This window comes from Gobio gobio (genome assembly GCF_949357685.1).
Source record: "Gobio gobio genome assembly, chromosome: 17".
Classification (NCBI taxonomy): Eukaryota; Metazoa; Chordata; class Actinopteri; order Cypriniformes; family Gobionidae; genus Gobio; species Gobio gobio.
The window spans coordinates 47845064-47869484 of record NC_137110.1 but is presented as its reverse complement, the minus strand read 5'-3'; the positions used below and the strand labels follow the sequence as shown (position 1 = coordinate 47869484).

At 38.5% G+C, this 24421-nt stretch overlaps 1 protein-coding gene across 4 annotated transcripts; it reads left to right on the top strand.

Annotated features, from left to right (window-relative positions):
• The first annotated feature begins 375 nt into the window (after positions 1-375).
• LOC307141013 (target of Myb1 membrane trafficking protein) lies at positions 376-23150 on the top strand. 4 transcript variants are annotated; one of them, XM_079840902.1, is made up of 16 exons: positions 376-500; positions 5853-5937; positions 8535-8613; positions 8690-8839; positions 8913-9047; positions 11889-12026; positions 14052-14168; positions 14258-14391; positions 14486-14540; positions 17105-17222; positions 17312-17381; positions 17475-17550; positions 17644-17697; positions 18776-18835; positions 22421-22457; positions 22555-23150. In XM_079840902.1, exons 1-16 carry the CDS (start codon positions 449-451, stop codon positions 22695-22697), a joined length of 1503 nt encoding a protein of 500 aa, XP_079697028.1. In that variant the 5' UTR covers positions 376-448; the 3' UTR covers positions 22698-23150. The 4 variants fall into 4 exon arrangements, with proteins under 4 accessions (XP_079697028.1, XP_079697029.1, XP_079697031.1 ...); XM_079840903.1 differs by having other exon boundaries at positions 380-500; positions 17475-17538; positions 22555-23145; XM_079840905.1 differs by lacking the exon at positions 17644-17697 and having other exon boundaries at positions 380-500; positions 17475-17538; positions 22555-23145.
• The last annotated feature ends 1271 nt before the right edge of the window (positions 23151-24421 follow it).

Here is a 24421-nt window from a genome sequence, read left to right as displayed (position 1 = left end):
TCACAAAAAGCAAACCCCGCCTTGTCAAATTTAAATCGCTTATGAAGAAAATTGGAAACTGGATAAATTTTGTGACAAATTTTAAAATGTGTTTCTTTGACCTTAGGAGGAATTGGACATTTAACATATTTAGAAAATGCCTTTCCCAACAGTTCAGAAAGGTCAACAGACACACAGTTTTTATTATAATCATGGAACAATTTAGATTTAAAAGCATCCGTAGCAGCTTTATTATTACATTTTTATCAAGTAACTTAAAACGACCCATTAATAAATTCGGCAATACAGGAGTGACATTAGAGTAAGTCAAGGTATTCTGAATTAGGTATTCACGCGATATTTGACTTTAGCTCTGATATCGATCGATCGCACTTCCTTCACGTGAGCGCGCGTTCATGGTTCAGTCTGACGTGAGCGCGCCGCGTCACTCATACATTTTATCTCACAGATGGAGTTTCTAATCGGCAGCGCGTTTTCCTCTCCGGTCGGACAGCGGATCCGTGAGTGTTTTACAGAAATAACAGTTCGTGTGTTTATGCAGGAGTCGCTTAATAAGTTTTAAGGCGCGCCAGAGTGATCAGTCGCGTCTCACGCGCAGAGAAACTCCCAACCGAGTGATGCGTGAAAACTAGCGCGTAATATATCAATATAGAGGAGTGACGTGATTCTGTCCGTTAATAAGAAAGTATGTCAGATATGTCAGATGGGTCTGTAGTTTCAGGTGTAATCATGGTGATGCCTGGATAAAACGGGCAAAGTTCATTGTGCTGCGGAAATGTGTCACATAACTTCGTTACTTTTTAACAAATAATGACACTTCCTCTTTTCCCTTTTTCAAAGTATTTTTTGTGTTCTTCACATTAATGTAACAAAAGCACCTCCAAAGTATGTGGTTAAAAGCAGCTGACAGTCACATGAAAGAGAGAGAGAGAGTGAGTGTGTGTGTGTGTGTGTGAGGGCTCAGGGTGAAGCTCATGTTTGCTTCAATCACGTGGTTTGGATCAACTGTGAGGCAGAGAAATGGAGTATACAAACTGAAAAGAATTCATAATTTTTTTGCATTATGACATTTTCATAACATGAGAACAATCTTCAAGGTTACTTGTTAAACCTCATTCCTCTCTGTCTAAATGTAGCCTACTGTTCATTTACTTTGTTTTCCTTATTTTGCAGTATGCAAAATGTTTTTTGTATTAGTAAAGATTTTCCTTTTTATATGAGATAATAAAACACACACACACACACACACACACACGTATGTATATGTGTGTTTTAATATATCAGTGGTTCTGAAATGAGGAGGCAAAGTCCTCACAGTTTTTTTAAATGTTTAGTTTTTCCTATAAATCAAATGTAAATGTATGTCCCAGTAACACTAAATGCTGTCATCAACTGTGACATGATTTAAACAATATATTTAATTTGTGAATTGATGTTCAGCTGTTCTTTTTAATAGTCAACTTATTTTCGTCAAGCTCAGTAAACGCTAATCACAGACACGAAGTACCTTTAATTTCACCAATCGATTTGACTAAAAACTAGAGCTGCACGATTCTGGATAAATTGAGAATCTCACATTTTTATTATAATTTTTTTGGTTTACAGTTTTTCTCAGTCGCTTTGGTACATTTCTCGAATCATCCTCGACTAGGGCTGCACAATTTATCGAAATATCGCAAATGTACTTATCGCGATATGCATATCGCAACGGCACGCAATATCTGAATGGTTTTAATAGGCTACTTCAACATTGTGAAAAGTGTACGTTTTAGGTCGATGCATATATCAGAGAATAGACTGGGCACACGACTGTTACTTATATGACTTGCTTGACGTTAAAAAGAGTTTTTAAACACAATAACTTACGAAAAACAACTCCTTGCAGTCTCGCGCTGTCTGACACACACACACACACCGAAACGTGCGCAAAAGCCGCCTCTCTGAAAGTGTGTGATCCCTTCAGTTCTGTTTCGTGTCTTGTTACACACTCGAACTGTCAAATACACACACGGTTACGTCAAAATGGCTGTCTTGATGAGTATTCTTGTAAACACAGTCAGTTATGCTTTAAGTGAACAATATCAACAATATGAACAAGGATAAATTAAAATAACAAAAATAATTGTCCACCTCTAGATCAGTTGTCTTTGTTTACCTGGATGTTCTTGATGTTAAGTTTTAGGTTGATATAACTATATTTTACCAAGTCAAGCAAAGAGTTTTTGGTATTTAAATATTGGCATTACATTTTTTGTTTATTTACATTGATGTTAAAATTATATTGTCAGATTTGTGACATTAATGTTTGCTAAAACACTGCTGGTCACTTTCAGAAGTTGTAGCGATGCTTTCTTTTCCCAGAAACAATTTGAAACACATAAATGGTATCATTCTCAGTTTTTAATTTTTAAAAAATATATAATTTAAATAGATTTTACACACTTAAAGCAATATCGTATGGCATATCGAATATCGCATTATTTAACAAGGATATCGCATATCGCATTTTTCTTCAATATCGCACAGCCCTATCCTCGACATTTGCAAAACAGTAAGTGCATTTCTCAAAACAATTCGTACAAATAGCAAAACACCGTGGATTACCTGCAAAAGCCAGGCTCAAAATCCTTAGTTCATCTCTCAAAAGTAAATATCTGTGTCAATGAACATGTCAGTGCCATCAGAATGACAAGTCCTTGTGTCGTTGTGTACGGATAACACAGTCAAATTGCTTAGTCATGTTATCAATATAACTGTACTCTGGAGAGATGTTCTGATGTAAACTATGGCTAAAGTTTTGATGACAATTATTGTAAATTGTAGGTTACACCTCAGTGTATGTGGGAGTTTGAATGCAAAAGACTGGACAAGATTCACATTTACGCTTTTACTGTTTGTACTGTAATTTGTTGACAGTCCATGGCATTGCGATACAGAAAGGAAAACGTATCACTGCATGTGAACATAGGACAATCTCCTAAGGGAAAACTGTACATGCAGTGCTGTCTTTCTACACCTCCTGACGTTCCTGTCTGTTAGGCCACAAATTCTCATCCACATCACAACAAATATCTTTAGAAAAAATGATATTTAGACATTTCTAATGGAAATTTATAGAAATATGCTTGACAACTTGTTCAACCATTTTGCATGTAAAGACTAAAAGATGCTATGAACTAATGCCTAAATGTTGTGGGAGGTGAGACTATTCAACAGAGACCCAATAGAATACATTTTGATCAACATGACATAAACAGTTGATGTAGGAAACAGCAGAGAATTGTACATAATCATTTGCATGGATTTACCAAAGCATTTGCAACTTGTTCAACGACATGAGAATGAAACTGCTTTTTTGATGTGCACAAGTGACACAATGATGGGAAGATTCAACAGGTCGTTTTGAGAATTTCAATTCTGATCTGAGAAATGTACTAAAGCAACTGAGAAAAACTGTACAAAAGAAATCACGAATCTGACCAGACAACTAAACAAAATAATGTTATTTTGCTGCAGTCTATTTAAAAAAGAAAATAATAATAGTTTTGAGTTAATACATTTTTGAATTAAAGGGTTAGTTCACCCAAAAATTAAAATTAGCCCATGATTTACCCACCCTCAAGTCATGACATTCTTCTTTCAGACGAATAAAATCTAAATCTAAATATATATTTATATAAAGAGTTATATTTCAAAAGTCCAGGCTAATCCAAGCATTATTATAGCAGTAATAGTTGCTTTGTTTTTGAAGTCCATAAAAACTGCACGTGTCCATCAAATAACTGCTCCACACGGCTCTGGGTGTTAATAAAGGCCTTCTGAAGCGAATCGATGCGTTTGTGTAAGAAAAATATCCATATTTAAAGCTTTATAAAGTAAAGTTTCTGCCGATCGCCTTCCGTGTTCAATTTATGGAAAAAGTGTTGAAAGTGCCTCTGCCGATCGAAAGACTAACACGACCAGGTCCGCTCATCATGACGTCACGTGCGCATCTTGAGTTTCACTTTCAACTTTCAACACGTTTTCACATAAGGCGATCGACTGGAACTTTCCTTGATAAAGTAAAAAAGTTTTAAATATGGATATTTTTCTTACACAAACGCATTGATTCGCTTCAGAAGGCCTTTATTAACACCCCAGAGCCGCGTGGAGCAGTTATTTGATGGACAGATGCATTTTTTTTATGGACTTCAGAAACAGAGCAACTATTACTGCTATTATAATGCTTGGATTAGCCTGGACTCTTTTAATATTACTCAGATTATATTCTTCTGAAAGAAGAATGTCATATACACCTCGGATGACTTGAGGGTGAGTAAATCATAGGCTAATTTTCATTTTTGGGTGAACTATCCCTTTAATGATTCAATGACAAATACATTTAACAGTCACTTCTCGCCACCTACTGGTGTAATGATGGGTTTAAACTCAATTTGAAGCGTCAAGTTACTTTCAAAAGGTGATTTTTATTTTATTCCAGACAGTACTTCTGTAATAATTTGAATTACTGTAACTCAGAAATAATGATGCAGTGTGGTTGAAAAGATAAAGCTGTTTCATATCTAACATCTGCTCTCTCTGGGTCTGAATGCAGATCTGAATGTTCGATGTGATGGTACTTGTTAAAGGTTTAATAGACAGAGCTGGATAGTTGTCATTTAGGAATAAGATTGTGTAGGTGTTTGAATCGAGATCACAATCTTTTAATTAATTGTGGTTGTCTTCTAAAACCCCCCAAAGTCACCATGTTTTCAGGCCATGTCTAGTTTGACTTTGATGTGACCTAAAAGTGGTGATATTTAAGTGGTTGAGTTTTTAATTAGTCGGCATAATGTTATTCATTCAGACTAATTTGCGAACGTGCACGAAAACAAGAGGCGGGATTTATGGCATGAGCCAATCATAGTGCGATGGAGGCATTGCCATTCACCCCCCTCACAATTGTCATGAAGGGCAGAACTAGCCGTATAGACCAAAACAATTTGTTTTAGACTGTAAACATGTTTTTTTTTTATGCTGTAAAGTTGGGCATTTTAACATGGGGCTCAATGAGATTCTGCTGGGTAGGTTGCCGCTTGGTTAACTCCATGGGTTCAGGGGAGGCAAAAAAGATGCGGACTCCCGCTGTAACTTTACCTGTAGTTGTCGCTGTTTGTTTAGTGTTACTTTAGAAAAACAAGTGATTTATACACTTTTTAATGTCACATTTTGTATTTGCAGTGTTTTATTTTTGTAATATGGATTATTTTCACATCCATTTTTGGGGCGGGGAGGCACTGCCTTCCTTGCCTCCTCGGAAAAAACGTCCCTAAAACATTTATAATAATCAGAAATATTTCTTGAGCATATAAATCATCTTATTAGAATGATTTCTGAAGGATCATGTGACACTGGAGTAATAATGCTGAAAATTCAGCTTTGATCACAGGAATAAATTACATTGTACAATATATTCACATAGAAAACAGCTATTGTATATTGTAATAATGTTTCAGTTTTTACTGTAATTTTGATTAAATAAATGCAGCCTTCAGAACAGACTTCTTTCAAAACATTAAAAAAAATCTTAATTATGCCAAACTTTTCACCACCAGTGCATAAAAATCAGCTATTTTGTGTGAACGTTATTATTAGGTAAATAACTCGAAGGTCAACAAAGTGAGACGACAGACAGAAAGACAGTTTCACTCCTTAATAGATCAATAAAAATGTCATAACATTGGTTGTTCTGTAATATGTAGGATCATTAATGCATTTTTCTGGTGATTTTTAATTAGCTTACTTTGCCTTACTGTCATTGGTTGCATTTCATATGAATTAAATCTTATTTTTATTGGTTGTTTGTGTGTCAGAGAAAGCCACCAGTGCTGCCCTGCAGACGGAGGACTGGAGCCTCAACCTGGAGATCTGTGACATCATCAATGAGACCGACGACGGGTGCGACTCCATCACTTCCTGTTATTATAATGACACAGAGGTGTTAAAGAGAAAACCATACTTGAGTAAAAGTACAGATTCCTTACAGCGGAAATGACGTTACAAGTCACCAATTCCAATACAACTTGAGTAAAAGTCTTAGAGTATCTGATTTTAACAGTACTTAAGTATTTTACTCATACTTTATATAGGCGCAAAGATGCACTAGTCCTCGACACCTGAGAGACATACCAGTGAAAATAAGAAACAATTGATTTGTAAGATGAGAAATCATGTTTATTTTCTAAAATCTAAATAAAACTGAACACCTCAATATTGCAATAAATCAAGGTCGACACAACAGCCTCTTAAACGACTACAAACTCTCAAGCCTCAGTTAAGCTCAAGTGCACAAAAAGACCATAAGTAAACCAATATCCTTCAAAAAGGTTTTGTCAGTATAGCGGATGAATAAAATAATGTTAAGTAAAATTAAATAGTCAAAGCCTTCTTGCACTGGATTTGCTGGTTTCAGCCTCATCACCGGCTGTAGTCATGACCTCATCTCATAAATCAAGCACATGCGATTCAGCAACTCCCTGCTATTGCACTCGCATTCATGTAAAGTAGCCTTGTTTGGGCGAGTAAAGGCAAAACACACAAGATATAGTACCTTCAATGCCCTTAGATGGCGATAGCGCTTCTTTATAGCAGAAACAAACTGCTCCAGAAAACATTAGGTGCCATGCAAAATGTAATGTGTAATTGCATTACTCAACACAAATGTATTGGAGTAAAAAGTACATTTACTTGTTCAAAAATGTAGTCAAGTAGAGAGTAAAAGTTGCTAATATATTTGATACTCAGTACAACTACAAAGTAGCCAAAAAGATACATAAAGGGTCATGAAACCCTAAACCACATTTTCTGAGATTTTATGAGTTATGATGTGTTTATGAGTGTTGAGCATCATAGAAGTCAATGTTACCATCCATTCGTTTTGATTGTTGGAGAAAACTAGTGAATTTTAAAAATGTTTGCACTATATAGACCCTTTTCACAGATTGTGATGACGCGTTTTAATCAATATCGTAAATCCTGCAACGTTTTTTGTATTTCCAATTAAAAATTTTTTTTTACATATATAACACTAATACTTTGTATTTTATTACTTTTGCATCAAATTACAATGAAAAAGTTAGCGCTGCTGTGAGGGTGTTTAGTAATAGCGTCTATGGGAGTGATGGTAAAAATTTACATATTTCTCTCTTTTCACTGCCGTTATCAATCTCACTCTATTTTTTCCCTCTTTTTGAAAGTTGTGAAATCACTACTGTGGTGTTTTTCTTTGGCTATGTGAGCAAATGGGCACACCAAAATAAATATTTAATGTATTCTCTCATTCACAGCTATAATATTTAACCCAACAATGACGACTTCCACTCTGAGAAACCTGGAAATGTGAAAAGGGTCTATTCAACTTCCGGGTTTAAATTCATCTTTGTATCTCTACGTCACAGAATGTGACGTTTTCTCTTAATATAGTACGGCGATGACTCCTCAGTGTCTGATAATTACTAATGAGTCTGCATGTCCTTATCCTATGAGAAGAGGCCTCGCTTAATTATTCAGGAGTCTGCGTGTCCTTATCCTATGAGAAGAGGCCTCGCTTAATTATTCATGAGACTGCGTGTCCTTATCCTATGAGAAGAGGCCTTGCTTAATTATTCATGAGACTTTGTGTCCTCATCCTATGATAAGATGCCTCGCTTAATTGATAATGAGAAAGCGTGTCCTTACCCTATGAGAAGACGACTCGCTTAATTATTCATGAGTCTGCGTGTCCTTATCCTAGAAGAGGCCTTGCTTAATTATTCATGAGCCACCGTGTCCTTATCCTATGAGAAGAGGCCTTGCTTAATTATTCATGAGACTGTGTGTCCCTATTTTATAAGACGACTCGCTTAATTATTCATGAGATGTTGTGTCCTTATCCTATAAGAGGCCTTGCTTAATTATTCATGAGATTTTGTGTCCTTATCCTATGAGAAGAGGCCTCGCTTAATTATTCATGAGATTTTGTGTCCTTATCCTATGAGAAGAGGCCTCGCTTAATTATTCATGAGACTGCGTGTCCTTATCCGACGAGAAGATGCCTCACTTAACACAGCAGTACACGTTGATTGAAAGGCACTTCAAAGAGTGAGATCGCATTCAGTAAGTGAGAGATTAATTAATTAATGGATGAAAAATGAATGTTTGTTTTTGCTTTAAGTGTTTCTGCATCGCATAAGTTCTCTTCAGTAGATCCTGAGTCTTCGAAACAAACGCGATTCATCCACACTGTGAATGTAACCGCTCTTTACAGCCCATTAACCAATCAAACGGCTCATAAAACTGTTGTCAGTCCGTCTCCCCTCATCCCCCTCCACTCCGCAGCTTAACCACGCCCACTTTTATAGCAGTTTTCATAACTGTGGTGAGAACCGACGGCTGCTGAAACGGGGTTTCATGACCCTTTAAGTACAGTAACTAGTTACATTTACTAATATACTTTACACCACTGTAATGACGTCTGTTTCTCTCTCTGTCGTCTGCATGTTTGTGTTGTTTTTCAGACCTAAAGATGCAGCGAAAGCTTTAAAGAAGAGGATTGTGGGTAATAAGAACTTCAGGGAGGTGATGCTGGCTCTGACTGTGAGTGTCTTCCTCTACATGAGTGCGTGTGTGTGTGTCTTCTCCATCATAAGACGGCTGCTGTTCTGTGTTTCAGGTTCTTGAGACGTGTGTGAAGAACTGTGGCCAGCGTTTCCATGTGTACGTCTGCGCTAGAGAGTTTGTGGAGGGCGTTCTGGTCAGAGCGATACTGCCCAAAAACAACCCACCCATGATCCTTCACGACCGAGTCCTGAGCCTCATCCAGGTGAGGCGAGTCTCACTGCAGGTGTTGTTAATACAGTGGCTCCAGTGAGCATTAACGCTCTTCTGTGCTTCAGGCGTGGGCCGATGCCTTCCGGAACAATCCGTCTCTGTCTGGAGTGGTGAGCGTATATGAGGATTTGAGGCAGAGAGGCCTGGAGTTTCCCATGACGGATCTAGACTCCCTCGCTCCCATCCACACACCCAACCGGGTAAATCTCACATCCACAGTCGTCCAGTGTTAGCTAGTGACTAGTGTGGCGTGAAACATTGCTCTTTTTATTCTGATCAGGGACTTTTACAACAATGCCCTCCAGTTATAGAAATTAAAGTGCCGGTATTATGCTATTTTTAAAGGTTCCTAATTCCCACAATAGGTTTACATTAGGGGTGTAACGGTACACGTATTCGTACCGAACCGTTTCGGTACAGGCCTTTCGGTTCGTTGCGCGTGTGTACCGAACGGTTACGAATGCAATCTTTAACAGTTAACAGTCGGCTTGTTTAAAGCGTGGAACATACTTCAATCCTAGTTCCCACACGAACATATTAAGTATTCAGTCAATTTTATCATGAAATTCAAACGATAAATGCCGTTTTGACGCTCTTTAATGTGACGACTGATCACTGTATTATATAGGCGCGTCAATTCAAGCGGCCGCGGCACGCGAGTGAACACGATCATCTCTTCCAGAAGAATAAACATGAATTAATATCTTAAGTTGAGGATAACACTTACTGAAACGTATCATATGTCGTGTAATCGCTCAATCAGTGTTTCAATCGCGGAAAGACGTCAAACAGCTTGTAAACAATGTCACACAGCATCATTTACCTCAGAGTAGACATGTGCCGGTAAACAGTAATACGATATACCGCAATAATGAACATGCACAATATTGTTATCGTGGGCACTTCAAAATACCGTGAATAATTATTTATTACGAATTATTCAGATTTTTAGAATGAATTTTAAGAATACTTTACTCATCAACCGTTTAAAATGAAAAACACGTCAAAGAGGAACGCGCACTGATGTAAATAGACCGTTCATGAGCTGAGCACATGGCGGAATGAGGAGACGCTGAAGTGCACATTCACTCTTCGACAGCAGAGGGCGCTGACGCAACAGCAGAAATGCAGCCGCTTCCCCAGTAATCACATAACCTAATACATAATACTTAAAGCTATTCATTTTCAAACTTGCATTTTATATTTTAATCTGGACTAAATTACATGCCCTAGATATTGTTTGAATATGTTCTGACTGTTGTTCAATCACACACTTTACAAGGCTCCAGTATTTAACATTAGTTCCTTCATTAACAAACTGACAATGAAAAATAATTCTAAAGCATGTATTAATCTTAGTTAAATGTACATTTCAGCATACCTATTGTTCTTTATAATTCTTTTGCACTTTAATCTGTTTTAAATATTTGTTTACTTTATACATTTTTGTGTATTGCTTTATTGTATTTAAATGTTTGGTTCTTTTGTTATAAGAAAGTGATTTAACCTGTTATAGTATGACAACACTTTTTTTGCAACTTATTTCAATACCGTGATAATACCGTATACCGTGATAAAAGCTTCAGCAATTAATCGCAACATGAAATTTTGATACCGGCACATGCCTACCTCAGAGTGAGAAGTCATTCAGTGTCCACAGCTGTTAATTCACTAGAGAAATCAACTCTTTCACTAAATATATGCACTATATTAGCCTATATTAATTCTACTTAACCTGTTAGTGAGTGATGTCTTGATTATTTAATGCTATGTTTAGATAAATCTGTCATGAAAATGACAGTCACTAAGATTATATTTCAACAACGAATTGGAGAAAAAACATAATTTTATAATTAGATTTAGGAGTTAATGCAAAAACTGCTTTATGTGAAGTTTACATGTTAGCACACAATGTGTTATTTGAGTGTTGATTATCCTATAACTAAACATGAATATCAGCTGAATGGCTCATAGTTTGGGCTCTGTTGTTAACCTTTAATATTATAGTAATAATGTGCAAGTAAGGGCTCCCTATATAGTTTACAGCATTATCTTTAAGAAATGTTTAGTTATAGTTTAATTAATTTAAGGACAGACACAATTTTTACAGTAAACAACTGTTTAATAAAAAATAAATAAAAAGCCATTTTTTAAAACTGCTGTACCGAACCGTGACTTCAAAACCAAGGTACGTATCAAACCGTCAGTTTTGTGTACCGTTACACCCCTAGTTTACATGCATCAAAGGTCAAAAACACTTTAATTTTCTCACAAAACCCATTGCAGCATCAGCTCTTTTCTCACAGTGTCTGAAACGGTTTGATCAATAATTCAGTCTGTCTAAACCCCGCCTTTCTGCTCTGATTGGTCAGATGGCCCAGTCTGTTGTGATTGGTCTAAAACCAAACACTCATTATCATATCTGAATCTCAGCTCCTGATACACAGTGATACGAACAGTAACAATGGTGTCGGTTTTACTGTATTTTACTGTAGCTCATCAAAATGGATTTGCTTTGGCAGCAGAAAACAGTGTCTTCTTGACATGAACAACACGAACCAAACTCTTCCAGTCTCAGCTACAACTACAGTGTTTGAAGAGCATAGGCTGGAATTATGCAAATGAGTTATAAACCTACGTAGGTTGAGCAGGAAGTGAGACTGGAATTACTGACGACTTGTTTCAGGCAGTTCAGAATCGCTTCTTTCTGGGAAAACAATAACTCCATTTATCTGCACTTTGATCTTTGAAACCGCAGAGCTTTTACATTTACTAACAGCCTTATTACACACTACATAAATGGGAATATTCGAATGGGGAAATTTTAATAAAATTTTCTCTAGTGAAAATATAGAAGAGCAGTGTGAATATTATGCTAAACGTCTTCTTTTATGTTTCACGAAACAAATAATGTTGGACCGACATGAGACGGAGTAAATGATGACAGAATGATCATTATATATTGTAATATTTCCTGTGGTGGTAGAACAACTGTGTGAATCACTCCTGTGTTTCTCTTTACTCTTCATCATCTCTCTCAGAGTATTCCAGAAAACGAGATGTCTCCCACATCTGTGTCCCCGTCTGCTTCTAGGACATGCACTAACTCGTCACCAGCGGCACACACTCCTCCGTGTGTCCAATCGAATGGACAACTGACCCCTGTTTCACCTGAGGAGGTACAAACACACAAGCTCAGCAAGGAGTGATTTGTTAAAGTCGGCATGAAACTGAACTTCCTCTAGTCTTTTCTTCCCTATTGTGCCGTATAGCTGAGTGAAACACTTCTAGAACAAGAACAAATGTAGGGCGGGGCTTTTTTGTTATTGGATGGTTGTGGTTTGCTATTGGTGGATCTCATGTGAGTGAAAGTTTGCCCCACACTCGTCATCAGAGAAGAGATGTTGCTGCAAGAGGGAGGGGAAGTTATTCTGAATCAAGACCCACATCAAGATGTTGGGTCTGAGAACTCACCAGGGCTCAATTGTTGTCTTTCAAATTCCCTCTACATGAAATAGGATAGCGCTACAACCAACCAGAGCAACGAAGAAGGTAAAGCGGAGCTAGTTGATAGGTTAAACTTTCGCCGTCGGCAAAACTCAGAATACATCATCCTTTCTTAAAGGGTAATAACTTTAGTGATTTAGCATTAGGCTTTGTATCAGTAGAAACTTGGTAGTATATTCAAATTATGGTACTTTCCCCCCTCATATCCCCCTGAGACGAGAGAATTAAGCATTTTATTTCTGAAAAAAATCCTCAGATGACGCAAATATCGTCATTTTGCTTCATCCGAGGATTTTTTGGCCAGAGGCTAAAGACTACAGCCACTAGATGGAGCTGTTCCGCATGTTATCAACCCACCCATAGGGGAGAGATCTCACGCACAGAATGCAAGACACAGACCGCCGCATTGATATTCATAATGGAGCGGTGCAGAGTAAAGTGAGTGTTTCAACTTTTCAATGAATTCCTGTGATAGTTTAGCTTCCATATGCAATCTGAAAACGTGCCAGACTGGCGCTTAACGTTACCTCAGCTCTTCTTGATGAATTGAATCTGACTCCTGCTCCGTCTGTGCCGTGACTTTCAATCGGCTCACTCACACTTTATTGAAAAGACACGTTCAGTATTTAATTGTAGTGTTTATTCTATAACTGAACGAAATGACTGTATTACTATGAAGATCAAAACGACGGTGTACAGAGTGGCCTTGTAGGAAAGCGAAGCAAGTGCATTCTGGGAGTTGTTGTCTTTCATCCACATGAGACAAAAATACATTTTCTGTCTTTTCTCAGTCTAGAAGGCACCAAATTCAAAAATAATTTCATATTTCTACAGCATAAATGACCCAGTTTAAATACAAAGCTTAATGCTAAATCGCTGAAGTAACCCTTTAAGAATGACTTCGGTGCCGTTCTTTTCTAAAAGAAAAGCTTAACTCCAAGTCTTCCAGAGTCACGGCCAAATCCGATTCAAAAGACCGTTGTTCGCCAGCTTCTTTGTTTACAAGTAGCACGTGGAACCGCCACAACTCTGCCGTCATTGTGTTAAGCCCGCCCACCGACTCTATACACGATGTGATTGGCCTGACCAGAGTTTGGTTTTTCCAGCTCGCAAGCCAACGGAGAGTTGCTAGACTACCCTGGCTACAAATGAGATTTGCTGCCGCTAGGGTGCGTCTAGATTTCTAGGCTAGATTACACATGCATCTATCCCGACAAATCTGTTATTTCCATTCCCTCTTAGGCCAGAATAAGTCACAGTGTCACATATTTTACAGGCTGCTTGCAACGCTGAACATAAAATCTATAACGCTAGTTAAATTAAAAATTAAAGAGGTGAGAGTGCGTTGCTCTGACTAAAGATAATCTCATCTCAAGGATGGCAATAGCTAGTAAAACTGTTGACCTGGCATTTATAAACATTAGATTAGACCTAATATTATAACATAATATTAATCCAATCACTCGCGTTCCACTCTGAAGAATATGTAACGTGTTTTAATACGACGGTAGGAAACATCACCATCTACTGTCAGAAATGAGAAATGCATCCTGTTTGAAAAAAAGGAAATATGAAAGCAGTGGCAGGAAAAAGACACATTTGCACACTGATGCTCATGGGTTAAAGGTCATGAGTGTGGGGTGTGTGGTTTGAGGTGCTCAGTATTTGTGTGTTTGTCCTGACTGATTGTCCTCCAGAAGCAGAAGCTGAGATCTGACCTGGATCTGGTCAAAGGAAATCTGACCGTCATGACTGAGATGTTGAATCATGTCAAACCTGGAGAAACTTCAGCATCGGATACAGAGCTGCTGCAGGTGTGTCTGTTAGCCTGTGTTTTAGTAGCCATGTTGACTAACTGACTAACTTGGTCACTGTGTGCGTGTGTGTGTGTGTGTGCGAGCAGCAGCTGTATTCAGTGTGTAAGCAGATGCAGCAGAGGGTTGTAGAGTTGATTCCTAATCTATCAGAGGACGACATGATCGGAGAACTTCTGCTCATCAATGATGATCTCAACAACGCGTTCATCCGCTATGAGAGGTGCAGTGATGCTTCAGTGCAGCGAGAGTCTAATCCAGTGTCCAGTTCTACAGTAACACTCACACAATCTCTCTCCCTCTCTCTCTGGTTGAAGGTTTGACCGGTTGAACAAGCAGAAATCAAACACAGAAGAACAACAGGAGTTACAGGTAAACCTTCATCTGTTCTGTCCATGCCTAATCTTGCTCAATACGGACTACCGGCACATCCGGGAACTTAACTGTCAATTTTGTCACTGCCCCTTTTTAGGGGAAAATAAACTAGACTTGTTACTTCAATACAAAATAGCGGCACAAAACAACATCCGTACACAGCCAGCAGGCGTGAATAACTTAAGAAATCACTAAGATTAAAAATGTCAAGTAATTATATATGCCCGTCCTGCCTGCCATAGAGTGTGAAAGATACATCCACACACTTAATTTGGTCAATTTAAAGGGTTAGTTCACCCAAAAATGAAAATTCTGTCATTAATTACTCACCCTCATGTCGTTCGACACCCGTAAGACCTCCGTTCATATTCGGAACACAAATGAAGATATTTTAGTTGAAAGCTGATGGCTGAGAAAGGCTTCAGATAGGCCTCCATTGGCATTCAGTACATTGACACTCCCAAGACGCATAAAAGGCACTTAAAACGTCGTTACAAAGTCCATCTCACCACAGTGACTCTACAATAATTTTACGATGCAACGACAATAGTTTTTGTGCGCAAAAAAAAATCAAAATAACACCTTTATCCAACTTGTGCTTGTCTTCCGTGTGTGCCTCCACGACGCATGCGCGAGAATATGACGCAGATCCGGCGTTCGGGAATCAATGAAATGCACACTTAAGCCCCATTTTGAGAACTACGCTGAGGCACACACGGAAGACAAGAACAAGTTGGATAAAGGTGTTATTTTGATTTTTTTTTTGCGCACAAAAACTATTGTCGTTGCATCGTAAAATTATTGTTGAGCCACTGTGGTGAGATGGACTTTGTAACGACGTTTTAAGTGCCTTTTATGCGTCTTGGGAGTGTAAATGTACTGAATGCCAATGGAGGCCTATCTGAAGCCTTTCTCAGCCATCAGCTTTCAACAAAAATATCTTCATTTGTGTTCCGAAAATGAACGGAGGTCTTACGGGTGTCCAACGACATGAGGGTGAGAAATTAATGACAGAATTTTCATTTTTGGGTGAACTAACCCTTTAAAAAACATGTCCCTTCATTCTCACACTGTCAAATTGGTGTAACAACCCCACCCAGTGGCCAGAGCTGTCTTACCCGGACATTTTCTCATACCTCATCGAGTCACCAGGTAAGCCAGTGAATGATTTTACTTTGTTTTTGAATCATGAAGTACGGATGATGCTATCGGAAGCTAAGTCAGGCTAGTTGTATGGCTGGGCAGAAAAGTGCACTCAGTACTCTAAATATAAAGACATAATATATACATTTAATATGTTTACTTTCAAAAACGAAGTAAAATCATTCACTTGTTGCACCAATTTGACGCTGGGAGAATGAAAGGACATGTTTTTAAACTGACCAAATTAAGTGTGTGGATATATCTTTCACGCTCTTGGCAGGCTGGACATATAATTACTTGACATGTTTAATCTGAGTGATTTCTTAAGTTATTTACTTACGGACGTTGTTTTGTGCTGCTATTTTGTATTGAAGTCTATGGGAAGTGTAGTTTATTTTATGACATGATGGACAAATATTGTTGATTTATATGCGTAGAAACAATATATTTTAAGTTATATATATATATATATCTCCCTCATTTCACGAAAAATTTTACTTTTTTTTTAACTTTTTTATTTACTTCATCGGAATGGTACGAAACTTGCCAAAGGTTTTGGCACTTGCTATGTGAACACACAAAAATCATGGACATGAGTTGAAAAGGTTAAATGGTTCTGAAAAAAATTCACACTTGTATTGCTTTGATTTTGGCAAATATACATTTCATATAAGAATTGAACATGGTATTTCTGTGCCTTTTTCATAATAATAAATGTAAAATTTTAGAACTTTTTTTAGTTTACTTTTTTTCATCTTTAAAAAGAGACCAAACATAAATCATGATCCAAAGCATTCAAGATTTATGACAGTTTAAGTTGGAAATTTCATTTTCAGGTCCATGCTCAAAATGTGAATAAATGATTATAGCTACTGCATAAATATAATTAAGTGCCATAGAATCCCCTAAAAAAAAAAAAAAGAACAAAAATGATCAAACTAAAATATAGTACAATAATTCATTTTTTTCTTATAATAATTTAGTCATTTTCTTTTTGCATGATGTTTGTCATGAGATTATTTAAAAAATATGTTGACATAATGCAAACATATGGCATCAACAAAAGCATAAACTATCGATTAACAACCTTGAAGACAGTTGTGCTGTCTTTAAAGGATAAAATACATTTCATCTGGAGAAAATGAGTGGAATTTTAACTTCCGAATGCTGTGCTCTATGTACATGTGCATTGTGATTTGGACCAATGAGAATTGGTGGAGCTACTCCGCTCAACTGCACAAAAATTGTGCCAAGCAACTGATGAAATGTTGTCGAATCACACCTGATAAACATACGGAGTAAATATCTTGCTAATGCAACTTTATAATAACATCCAAAATGATCGTTTGTAATTGTATGGTAGTATATTGATATTTCTCCACATATCTCCGCAATTATTTTATGATTTATGTGACCAGACTGAGCAAGGAAACCTTATTGACCTCAGCCCTGAGTCTCCATCAGCCAATCAGAACACTCTCCCAGCTGTCAATCAACATGTGTCCCGCTCTCCACCCGACCTCACAAACATCTCAGGTGAGAGAGAGCCAGTTCTGCAGTTTCATTCAGTGTAAGAGTCCTGGACGTAACCTGTGTGTGTGTGTGTGTGTGTGTGTGTGTCTCAGTGCCTGAAGACGAAGAGTTTGACATGTTTGCTCAGACAAGGAGCAGCTCTCTGGCCGAACAGAGGAAGAGGTTTGTGTGTAACCCAGTACATCTGAAGGTCTTTATAGGGCATGTGAAGTGAGGTGTGTGTGATGATGCTGTGATGTGTGTGTGTGTGTGTAGTGTGCGGTACGAGGACCCCGGAGCAGTGGAGGGTCTGGCTGAAGCTCTGGACACACGGCTGCAGGTGACGGCAGGGGTCAGTACACACACACACTCCACTACCTCACATGACTGTGATTGCGCGTGTACGTTTACTGTGTCTGACATGCTGGAGTGTGTTTGTGTGAAGGGCGGCGAGAGTGACTGGGTCCGTCAGTCTCAGTGGATTTACAGCGACGGTCTGGTGGGTTTCACAGGAGTCGCCGCTGCACGCTTTGATTCATTCAACTCAAATGAGACACAAACTCCAGCAAATATCAGCACTAAAACACCCGAACACATCAGAAAAGCCACAGAACAGCTTTTGGAGATGCAGAAGAAACTAGAATAATGCTTTGCACATCTTTGCAGTCGGTGTGAAACGAGGCCTGTCACGATCATGAATTTTGTGCTGACGATTAATAATAAAATAATACTTAAAGTGTCACTTAGAGTGTAAGCCTAATACATGAATCATATATGATAATAAAAAGTGTTATGAAATAGGCCTTAAATGATTTAGTTTAATGCTGTGGAAATTAATATTTAAAAAATAATTATAATAATATTATAATATAATATATAATGCAGTCTGATTTATGGAAGCTTATTTCCGCCACAGAATAAAAAATAAAAAAGGTAATTGTGACGTTTTATCTCACAATTCTGACTTTTTTGGCAAATTGCCTGATATAAACTCGCAATTCGGACTTAATAACACGCAATTGCATCTTTATATCTTGCAATTCTGACTTTATAACACAATAGCGAGTTTATATCTCGTAATTCTGAGAAAAAAAGTCAGAATTGTGAGATGAAAAAGTTGCAATTATTTTTTAATTGTTTTATTCTGTGGCGGAAACAAGCTTCCATGCTGATTAAACTCACAGAAAAGTATCTTATTGCGCACTAATACAGTGCTTTTTTTATATTTATTTCTATACTGGAAAAGGAGACACAATATCATGCATTTGATTAAATTTCCCTTATTTGGATGGTAAAATTGATTGAAATATAAACTGCTCAATTATTGTGGTTATCTCAAATAATTGTGATTTAGATCATATAATGATGATTAATCGATAATCAATAATCGCAACCTATTTGTGGGGTGGCTTTGCATTGTCAGGTGATGGTCGGTCGTTGTCTGTCTGATCTGTATGATTTGCATGTGCTGACAGATGAGGGTGAACTTTTTATAATCGGCATCACACAGAAATGATCAATATATAACAAACATGAGATCTTGTGAGGAACATTTGTGGTGTTTTGTGTCCCGTCAGACTCCGGCTCCACGCAGCTCCGCCATGGATGACATCGAGAGGTGGTTGTCTGCAGAGATGGTAAAGAGAGATCCTTTTTACACTTCACACTCTGATCAAAACATGTGAGTGTAATGTTGAGCAGCAGCGCCACCTGCTGGAGTCACAGCGCACACTGATGCCACACTGAGGACCTATTGTGCTTTTTTACACTTTCCTTAGTGTGTGTAAGACCGCTAAAATCTCATTCCAAGGATGGTAACGAGCTGCGACTGAAGGCCATTTCGCGTTCGTGTTTCCGCTGGGCAAAATGGATTTAATTATAATATTCTTTATCTGACTCCATTTATCATATTGTCGAATTTAGGATAGAATGCCAATTGGTTGTTTGGTCATTTATATTTGATAGTTAGTCACACATTTAATAATTTCGTTTGAACCTTTTGTTGCAATTATATCGTTCCGTTCTGGAGATAATAATTACAGAGTAATTCAGAAAGGATCAAAATGTAACAATTTTATTAGCAGTCAGGTAAATGTATAATGCCAATTACATGATCATTTCAAAGATAATTCGTATAGAACATCAAATAGCCTACTCTGTAGCAAAGAATAAGATATCGATACCTGACTGAATATTAGTGTCGAACTCATTGCTGCATCGCTTTTTAGTAACTCAGACCAGACCGAAACCTCTTTCAAATGGAAATACATGATAACAAAGGGAATTTAAATTTGATCAAGTTCCCATTTGCCTTGATTGGAAGAGAGACCAAATGGCTCGAAAAGCCACACCCATTGTCATGAGTAAAATATCTCTAAGCTCTAAAAACTCTTATTAACTTCTTCTATATTTCTGTGGTTATGAGATGTTTATACCACTCGCACTGAGACATTTCAAACGATATCAAACACATATAATACTTTATAGTGAGAATTGACATTAAATCCAATAGATTTTGGGTGAATACTAAGTGATCTCTCAACATGAAGTGGAGTAAGATGGGGGATATTCGGGCAAGGTAAATACATGCAAATGAAGGCCATTCTCAGTTGATTCACTCAGTGGGACGTCGGAATCAAAAAGTGTCCTCTCAGTGAGTTATTGTCTTTCGTGACAATATGGAGTTATGCAAGTTTTCACAGTCTTTCAGTGTGTAAGGTTGCTGTTTGAGGATGAAAAAGCTCTGCAAAAGTCCCTCCAGTGGGAGTTCTTTTCTATATCAGTATCACTGAACTTCCTGAAATGCCTCCTCTGTAGTAGGAAAACGCAAGAACATGTCACAATATTCCCTATTTAAATAATTCACAGCCACGGCATATGCAGAATAAAAGGTCGGGGCAGGGCCTGGTTGAGTTGGTTAGTAGTGTGTTGAAACTGGAGGTTATGGTAAGGGGCGGGACATTTTCCAAACACGCTTGAAGCGCTTGACCAATCACAACACACTGATCCAGCTGACCAATCAGAGCACATTGTGCTTTTCAGAAGGAGGGGCTTCATAAAGACAGGAACTAAACAGCGTTACCAAGGGGGTGATCCAGCACCCGGAAAGCGTACCTTCCATAGGGGCAGCTATTGCTAACCAAGCCATCACCTGCTGTTAGCATCCCATTGACTCACATTCATTTTGGCGTCACTTTGACAGCAAATAACTTTACATCTGAGGCGTTTAAAGACTTCATTTGTCCATTGTTTATTTCTAAAGAAACCAATAATGTATAAAAGGCTCCATTAGCTTGTATTTTACACTATCGCCCCGTAGAAGCCGTTTTTGTAAAAAATAGCCTATCGATTGCGTCATACACCTTGCGACTCTCTGTCGCACAGTAGAGGAATTAGCGTATAGACAGAAGGAGAAGCTCCAGGCAATCTTTTACTGTCTTTGAGGCAATCGGGGGGACGTGGAAGCATAAAGTACTATGACACAATAATTAATCAGAATACATACCAAAAAGTAAGTACTTACACCCCCCCCCCCCCAATTCTCACTATTAACTAGTAGCTTATTAGCATGCATATTAGGGTATCGGCTGTTTATTATTGCAGATATTAACGCCTTATTCTGCCTGACCACATTATACATTCCTTATCATACCCAGGAATGTAGGCAGGTTTATAATCATTGAGATCCCAAATGTGAGGTAGTTTGGGGGGTTCGGGGGCTTGCTCCCCCGATCATTTTTTCATTTCTGTGATCTACATATGTGCATTTTAAGATGTTCTGAAGACCCAAACATTTGATAACAATAGCTTGAAAACCATGTCAGTGGGCAGACATGTTAATTTTCATCAGTGAAGAAAGTAGTAAACATATGTTTAACTGATATTTATATATTTTATTAATCATTTTCGACACGTTAATTTACTGAAGGCTACCAGGTAACTAAGTTTATTAAATTCACAAAATGCTCACATTCATTACTAATCTTAAGCCCAATACAGGCTGGAAAAAACTGAGATTTTGTATTTACTGAATGCTAAAAAGGAATTATATTAATTTACAATGTACACATAATTTTGCCTAATCTGGATTTGTTGGTATTTGTTAGTTTGTTAATCTTTCTTTGTTTGTTTATTACATTAGGAATCACATTACATAGGCCTATTTTCAATTAAAAATGGCGAAATTAGACAAAAGTTAAATTAATTTGCCTGAATATTTTTGTAATTTGTTCAACATTTCTGACTTGAATAATGAGATCAAATATGAAATGTGTCAAGACGCGCTGCTAAAATTTGCGCCTCATCAGCTTCCGTGTGAACATGAAGCCCGCCTACTCTGATTCGATTGGTTTTCTCAAATATTTTGACATTGACGAGTGGTGACAGACCAATGAGGCTCAGATGAACACACACACCTCTGCTTCTGGGAGAGACCCAGAGGTGAACTGTTCCCCGCGCCCCCTTCTCACACACACAACCAAAGTGCACGGCACCTTCTCAGCAAGCAGAGGCGCCTGCAGCTGCAGACTGTGCAGAGGGCGTCCATTTACCAATTTCACACTCAGTGAAATGATAGATAGAAAACCGCTTCGCGGCGCAGAGGATTTTTTTTTTTTTTTTTTTTTTTACTGCTCGTGCCGCCCCCCCATGTATCATGAAAAAATGCCGCCCCGGGTGACTGCCCCGTTCGGCCGTGCACAAAACCGCTACTGGCTGTACGCTCCGCCATCAGGAAGTGAGTGCTTCTAATTGACTTCACTTTTGTCCGTTGAAGTCTATGGGGTCCCTGTGGCCATTTTTTTACTGTCTATGAGAGTTACTGACAGACTGGGAAGAGAGGGGATGCAACAAAAGAGAAAAATATATAACATTCAAGCATGAAAACCTATTCTAGCAAAGGCCAAAAACATCATCAAGACTTTGTTAAAGGGCATAATATCAAGGGCTCAGATTACAGCAGAACTTACCGCACTGAATATTGCATCCCACAATGCAGTGCACTTGACCTTACAGAGTGATGAATGAGCATCAGCCGTGATTTATTTATCTCTCCTGACACAATATTTGCTATACACAATAATCATGATAAATGGACACTTCACACACACCCACGTTTATCGTGAAATAATGCCTTTTGTTTCCATTTCATGTTTTAGTCATAGTAGTTGTAAACTGCTAGTATTCCATTATAAACATATATTCTGGATGCTGATATTTTTCAGCCTGACGTTGACGACAGTGAGGGTGTGACCAGTGAAGGTGAGAGTCTGTGCTGATGTGTATTACTCGTATCTGATTCACACACACGCTGTAAATCGTTCATCATGTTTTCTGCTCTCTTTATTCTCGCTGACAGAGTTTGATAAGTTCTTAGCAGGCAGAGCTACAGCTGCAGATCATCTTCCTGTGATGAAAAACAGCTCGCCTGCTGGCGTCAGTCTCTCAAGCCCTCGACAAGCGACACAGGAGCAAAACCACGAGCAGCTCTTCACACTCTGAGCCACATCACACAGGATGTCCCGCCTCTGTAACAACTCAATTCCTGTGCTCATCTCCTCATGACTCCCACAGCAGATCCTCATCTTCATTTCACATTAGTTTTGTTTCTAATACGGAATTTGGCCTTTTTTTGTGTGTGTGTGTGTGTTTGTGTGTGTGTGTGTGTGTGAACCTTTTGACCACTTATAAAAAAAAAACAATAAGCTGTTTGTTGCCTTTTGTAAGTTAATTTGTATTAACATGTGTAAAAAGCATTAATTTATGTTGTAAATTAACCATGATGATAAGGACTTCTGTCTTCTGACTGATCAATAGACACTATAATGTTCATGTTTGTTTCAGATTGTGTTCTTTACTGGGTTGTGGTTTGTTTGTTTGATGGTTGTTTAGCTGTATCTGTAAGTGTGTTCATGTTTGATCATCTCAACTTATAAAGCAGCCAAACTGTAGTCCACCTCGTTTGTGTTTTAATAAGACCTCATTTAATGGCGTCATTTACATTCCAAAGCCAACATGGGTGAATATGAGATGGAGATTTAAAGTATCTGATTCAGACTCGGTTGCAAATCTCTGTGAGCAGACTCGCCCCAAGTCTGCGCAAGATGTCAGCGCCATATTCTGACGTTGGCAGCTTCACTTTTCTTCATTGGAAGGTAGTGAAGACACGTCGTCCATATTTTTTTTACGGTCTATGAGTAGCTTGGAGTCCGAGGCTGAATCCAAAATTGCCCTCTATACCCTCAAATAGGGCATTATTTGAGGGAACAGCCATTTGTAGTGGTGTCTAAAACCATTGTGGACGCTATCGAGTGCACTCATTCAATCCCATAATTCACTGCAATAACGAGTGTACAGCCGATGTTCAGACAACGGCTCTCTGAAAACACTCGCTCGTTTTCATTCACTCCTTCAAGTGAACTACACTCACCTGAAGGATCATTAGGAACACCATACTAATACTGTGTTTGACCCCCTTTCGCCTTCAGAACTGCCTTAATTCTACATGGCATTGATTCAACAAGGTGCTGAAAGCATTCTTTAGAAATGTTGGCCCATATTGATAGGATAGCATCTTGCAGTTGATGGAGATTTGTGGGATGCACATCCAGGGCACGAAGCTCCCGTTCCACCACATCCCAAAGATGCTCTATTGGGTTGAGATCTGGTGACTGTGGGGGCCATTTTAGTACAGTGAACTCATTGTCATGTTCAAGAAACCAATTTGAAATGATTGGAGCTTTGTGACATGGTGCATTATCCTGCTGGAAGTAGCCATCAGAGGATGGGTACATGGTGGTCATAAAGGGATGGACATGGTCAGAAACAATGCTCAGGTAGGCCGTGGCATTTAAACAATGCCCAATTGGCACTAAGGGGCCTAAAGTGTGCCAAGAAAACATCCCCCACACCATTACACCACCACCACCAGCCTGCACAGTGGTAACAAGGCATGATGGATCCATGTTCTCATTCTGTTTATGCCAAATTCTGACTCTACCATCTGAATGTCTCAACAGAAATCGAGACTCACCAGACCAGGCAACATTTTTCCAGTCTTCAACTGTCCAATTTTGGTGAGCTTGTGCAAATTGTAGCCTCTTTTTCCTATTTGTAGTGGAGATGAGTGGTACCCGGTGGGGTCTTCTGCTGTTGTAGCCCATCCGCCTCAAGGTTGTGCGGCTTCACAAATGCTTTGCTGCATACCTCGGTTGTAACGAGTGGTT